The sequence below is a fragment of the Seriola lalandi genome, unplaced genomic scaffold, assembly GCF_002814215.2.
Source record: "Seriola lalandi dorsalis isolate HSWRI2012SDOR001 ecotype SW California unplaced genomic scaffold, Sedor1 jcf7180002054359, whole genome shotgun sequence".
Lineage (NCBI taxonomy): Eukaryota > Metazoa > Chordata > Actinopteri > Carangiformes > Carangidae > Seriola > Seriola lalandi.
The window spans coordinates 13,576-19,736 of record NW_019524912.1 but is presented as its reverse complement, the minus strand read 5'-3'; the positions used below and the strand labels follow the sequence as shown (position 1 = coordinate 19,736).

The window sequence follows — 6,161 nt, the reverse complement described above, 5'->3', positions numbered from 1 at the left end:
GCAAACAGACAGGTTTAAAGGTCCACATAGTCTAAAGGCAGATGTCCATGTGTAGTGTGATTATAGATCAGCTCTAGCTTCTATATTAATACTGTGAAAGTATCAAAGCCTCAGTCCACAGAGAAATGCACACAGCCTGTATTCAGAAACTGAGCCTTAAAACCAGCTGCCAGGATCTTTGTGATGTCACAACAAAGAGTGTTTACCTGAAATCTGCTATATTTCTTTCCATCACTCAGAAAACAGTCAGCCAATCAGAAGAGAGGCTCAGAGCCTCCTCTCTTCTGATTGGCTCAGTGACCTGTTGTTACTAGAGCTCCAGAGAGAAGCCTGAGAGAGGAGATGTAAAACTACACTGAGATGGTTTTTGGTTCTTAAAACTACAAATATATCTTCTTATGGATCAACACTTCAAATAAAAGAGAGGAAAATATGGGACATGAACACTGTAATTGTGGACAATAAGGTGAGCAGTGGCTTTATCAACTGTAACCACACATGAAAGATGGAAACAGCTGAAAAATTCTTGATGAAGTTATTTATGTGGGATAAAATGTGACTAAAAAATGACTCAAATGTTCCTAAAACTAATACGTGTTTAAGCTAAAAGAGAACGATCTGCAATAAAGCCAGTCAATCAGTGATTAAGAAAGAAAAAATATTTATTGGTTAAAATAGCTTTTCACAGATACAATGAATAGATTTGTGTTTTGCTATCATGCACTTACACTGTACAACAGTGGATCCCCATGGATTAGCATTGTCTGAATAACTACAACATATGACTGTTGCTCCTGTTCTGTCAGTGGACGACATCTCTCACAGAACCAGTCAATGAAACCAGTGGTCAGATGTCTGATGGGATACACTGCAGTGATTTCTGTTATAAAATAAATTAGTAGTGTGTATCAGAAAAACTCTTTTACCACTTACTGTGTGCACCATATTACATCTCTATCACCAAGATCTCAGTGCAAACACCGCTGTAGCCCAAAGATCCATGACACATGTAAGTACCGACAAAATGATGTACGATTGACAAATGAAAACAAAGAGAACAAAAAGAAAAGAAGCCCAGATTCATCCTAGTGTTTGGTAGTTGTGGAGCTACATTGGCATACATTTTAATTTTACTGACTAAATATTAGTCCAGATCTATAAGCAGTCTTCTAAAAACTCACATTTTATTGTGACACAGTTAGCTTGATTTACAGTACTAAATATCTATTTCTCAAGCAGCAATGGTTACATCTGAATCTGAAATCAAAACATTACCTACAGAACCAGGAAATCATTCACTCCAATATGTAAAACACAGATCATCATTCTACTGCCCACAGAGGATGAAAAAAGAGTGGATGACAGTGATTAAATCTTACTTTATGGACCCCGCGTACTGCTGCGCTCACACACACCACAACAGAAAAATCAAACCACAAAATGAAAACATCAGACCACATAAATTCAAAGTTTATCAGGAAACAACAGTCCACACTGACTGACGAAGTTACTTTTAAAAAAAAAGAAATACAAATTGTTTTTACTGTCAATAAATATACAGTTGTTGGGGAGTTAATGAAAGATGTTTTCTGTGAGTGAGAAATCCTGGATAGTAGTCAATTCTTCCTCTTAGTGGTGGGTGTCCTACAGAGGCCAAGCAATAAATATTCACTACAACTGACACTGAGCTTCTCCTCCACACTTTCCTGTAAGTCACTAACTTCTGTCTACAGTGGGGACTTGGTTAAGATAGTTAGGATGTAAGTTAAAAATGTATTAATAATATAGACCTACGTATAAATTCAGCTTTATTACAGAAGCAAACTGTAAGAGCAACTGACCGCCCGTCAAACAGCAGAGACGAGCTGTTGGTCTCACAGGTGACTGAAGTGAGGGCTCGTCCCGGTTTGTTCAAAGTACCTGACCCATGTTTAGTCCTCTCTCAGGAGCTGAGCTCTTATTTCTTAACCATTACCTTACAAAGTTTTAGTCACCTTAACCTCAGGAGTTTGGGTTTGTCACACCAAACTGTTCGTGGCTGCAGCTCTAATTATTGCCTGTAATCAGAATGAACTGCCCTGCTTTAGATCATTTGGCTGAATTATGGATTTGGGACATGTGGACGTCGGGGGGGGGTTTTGCTGTACTGTATTAGTTTATTTGACAGGGCAGTGCTCGCTGATCACAGGAAGAAGACCTGAATGTACCAGATGTTAATGTGTATCTGCTGTTAAACAGACCCAGCTGAGAAGGCACCCTGTTGTCACTGTCGCCATAGCGACCTCAGCTGAGGCAGCGGTCTGTCGTCAGTTGAGGAGAGAGGAGCAGAAACTACGGAAACTAGAAGAACTAGAAAACCAAACGAGTCACTTTGACCAGTGTGGTCCTGGGTTCTAGAGCAGGTCAGTGACTGGTTCTAAGAAGCGCCTCGCTCAGACTCCGTCCTTCTGGCTGTTAAGTTCTCTTACAGCTGGGTTAGCTCCGCTAAAAAGTTATGGTAAAAGTCTTTGAAAAAATATTTGCAACTTGTACCTTTGACAGTGTTACATAATTAGTTTAAACGTCTCTTTGATCGACTAAGAGTCTCTATGCTGAAGACAGTGACTGAGGTTAGTCCCACCTCTTACATTAACCTATGTGATGGAGTGTTTCCTGATTCTCTGGCTGCAGCCGCACGTCTCATCAGCCAGGCAGAGGTGGGAGGAGGAGGAACCTGGTCTCACACGTCCAGGTCGTCTGGCCTGGCTCGGCTGCTCATGCGGCTGCTGGCCCGGCTGCAGGGCCTGGCATCCATCAGCGCCAGCGGCTGCAGCTCATGTCCTGCTGACGAGGACAGTTTCTTATGCTCGTGGGTGTCGTCGGGGAAGTCAAAGGCTTGTGCGTGGGAGTTTGAAATAGTGCTTCCTCCACCGTTCTGGCCGAGCCGGTTCTGCTCTGTGGAGTAGTTGGCCCAGTTCTGCTCATTGGCCTGCTTATTATAATTGCGGCATGAGCCGGTTCCTCGCTCCCCTGTGGCCATCTTGTAGCCCGGGGGAGACATGGGCGTGAGCGGGGCGGTCGGGGAGGAACAGCCGTTGTAGTAGGCGAACTTGGTGGTGGGGCTTGTGGTGCCTCCTCCGCCGGGGAACAGCGTGGTCTGCTGTTTGCCTTTCACTCGATCTTTGATTCTCTTAAAAAACACATAGAAAAGCTCGATGATGTTTAGGAGCAGGGACACCAGAGAGACCACCAGCATGAAGATGATGAAGACTGTCTTCTCTGTGGGGCGGGACAGGAAACACTCCACCTTCTGTGGACATGGGGACCTCTCACAGGTGTAGACTGCAGAGAGGCTGAAGCCATACATGTACCACTGGATGAGCAGAAAGCCCACCTCAAACATAGACTTGAAGAAAATGCTGACAATGTAGGTTCTGAGCAGAGCCCCCTTCATCTTCACTTTCCCGTGCTCTTCAATGCCGTACTTAAGCTTTTTCATCTCAATTTTCTTCAGAGGGATGTCGACATCACCTCCGTCGTTTTGCACGGCTTTAAGCGTCTCCTCCTTCCTGTTGAGTTTCTGCTCCTTCCTGTTCAGATAGAAGACGTGAGCCAGGTAGAGGAGTGTGGGCGTCGACACAAAGATGATCTGGAGGACCCACAGGCGAACATGGGAGATGGGGAAAGATTTGTCATAGCAGACGTTGTCACAACCAGGCTGCAGGGTGTTACACCTGAAGGCAGACTGCTCGTCTCCCCAGGCTGACTCCACCGCAGTGCCCAGGACCAGGATTCTGAAGATGAAGAGGACCGACAGCCAGACCTTCCCCCCGGCAGTAGAGTAAGCCTGGACCTTGTCCAGCAGACGACCCAGAGCACTCCAGTCACCCATTCTCAGGGAGCGTTAGCTGGTGAAAGAGAGTAGTATCAGCTATTAAGACATGTTCAGGTTCAAACAGACACAGTATAAACGAAGATTAATGTCCTCAGCATCAAGATATTTTTTACTTTTAGCAACAGTCCGTGATTAAAAAGCTTTGTTATCGGTGGAGACGAAACGAGTCATTTTAGGCTAATCCAATTAGAGAGAAGCAGTGTGTATGCCCCACTGCCTTCAGATCAACACAGTGTGACATGAAACTCTATGTAGTCATCAAAAGTGCTTTAGATTGAACTGAGCAGGTTGAAGAAACCCTGGATCCCAAGATCACGGACCCACGGAGGGTCTTTGTTGACCCCTGCTGTTACTATGAAGATTCAAACACAACACGAAACATGTTAGAACAACATACACTGACTCAAGCACAGAGAGGGTTCCACCTCCGGGACTGTAAAACCTTCTCCTCCGGTCAGAACACCTGCTCCTGCGCCTCAGGCCTCTTCTTAAAAATCTGTGTCAGAGTTTACACATGTGAAGACTTTCTATTAGTCTTTACTCCTGTTGCTACTGAGCAGAAAGAACAGGATCTGCTGCAGGTGCTGGATCATCAGCACACCAGATACCTACTGAAATCTTTGGTCTGAGCCGAGCTGCTCAGAATGAGGTTTCCGGAGAAAGGCCAGTGTGCTGCGTGATTATGCACCCAATCTGATCAGTGTGTGTGGCAGAGCAGACGCTGCAGCTGAAACTGCTCAGGAAGGCCTGTGGTGAGCCTCTTTCCTCAGATCCACACACACACACACACACACACAAACACACACTTCCTGTGGGAAAATCCTTGGGACCAGCAGGACACAGCCCAGGGAGACAGGGAGTAAAACACGCTCTCAAACACTGACCAGTGACTAGTTTAAGTCAAGTTAGTTTTATTTATACAGTGCCAAATCAGAGGGGGGGCACTGAACTTATCTGGGCCCTGTCCCCTGGCAACTACTGCCCCCCTTGGTCAAACCGAACTGTGTGCTATAGAAGCGGTGTCAGCGCAGAGAAAAATACTGCTGAGCTCCTCTGACAAGCAGACCTCAGTGAGATTTAAATAAGCTGGTTATAATAAAATCAACTGGTATATTCAGCACAAATAAAACAGAAGAGGTCCTTCCACTGTGATTTGAACTAGACTGAAATGACGAACCACAGATTTAATCCGGTGGATGTCTGCTGTGGGTCTGAGAGGAAAATAACTATAAAATAAGAGGAGCTGTTACAAGGTTCAGATCCTTGGAGGTAAAGAGGAGAAGCCTCCAACAGACCCATGTACAGACATTTACTTAACGCGGATTAGTAGGAGCCTCCAATCGGACCCACATGGTGCCAAACTAAGTGCATGTGTTCTCACTTATCTCATGATAAACTAGGTCCACTCTGTCCCGTGACCTGTGTTCCTGCAGGAATCACCTGCAGCCCTGAACAATGGCAGCTAAGAAGAGGATGAACAGACTCTCAGTGTCTGTTATTAGCCTGAGAACATCCCGCCACTTTCTACTTGACTGAGTTTGTTTGGTGGAAATGAACAAGACAGAGCAGAACAATAGAGTCCAACACAATGAGGCTCTCAGCAGACTGAGCACTCTCTGCCTCATATCATGGGACATTCAGGAAAAAGCTCCAAATGATGGAGCAGTCCCTCTGTCCCCTCAACTCAACTGTTAGTCTGAGTCCTTGAAGGTAAAACACAAGTTTCCTCACGTTAAAAGTGCAGAGGACAGAGTGGCCCGGGTTACAGCGTGAGGCCAGAACAACAGGATGAGAAAAGAAAAAAGAAAAAAAACGCAGCGACTTCATTTTTCATCTGATAACTGAAGCAAAAGAAAATATCAACCAGTAAATGAAAAAAACTATTTTATCTACTTCTCTCCCTCCAGATGTGAATCTGGGGTTTTTCTTAGTGGAAGTGAGGAGTTAAAAAACGGAGCAGAGACGCGGAGGGAAACTTCTCAAAGTTAGTGAAGCAGCAGACGCAGAGACAGACGCAGCCGCGGAGCTTCAGCGTCTCCGCCGCACAAGTCCAACACAAAGCGGCTCTAACTTACCTGGGAAGTTTGAGAGATACAGAAGAGGGGGCCCGCAGGGACTTCCTCCGCCACTTGTACCAGTCTCCCTCTGACGATGGTGAAATCCCTTTTAAGAGTCCCGTCAGAGAAGTTCACAGTCACCTGATCTCTACGTCAGGACCCCGGTCTGCGAGGAGGACACAGGGAGAGATTCGCACTGGGAACCGCCAAGGTGTGGAGCCCGGACTCTA

At 45.5% G+C, this 6,161-nt stretch overlaps 1 protein-coding gene across 1 annotated transcript; it reads right to left on the bottom strand.

The window, feature by feature from the left end:
• Window positions 1–644: 644 nt before the first annotated feature.
• Window positions 645–6,103, bottom strand: gja1b (gap junction protein alpha 1b). Its single transcript, XM_023408300.2, has 2 exons — window positions 5,950–6,103; window positions 645–3,887 (listed from the first exon to the last, which is right to left on the bottom strand). Exon 2 carries the CDS (start codon window positions 3,869–3,871, stop codon window positions 2,720–2,722), a length of 1,152 nt encoding a protein of 383 aa, XP_023264068.1. The 5' UTR covers window positions 3,872–3,887; window positions 5,950–6,103; the 3' UTR covers window positions 645–2,719.
• Window positions 6,104–6,161: the final 58 nt, after the last annotated feature.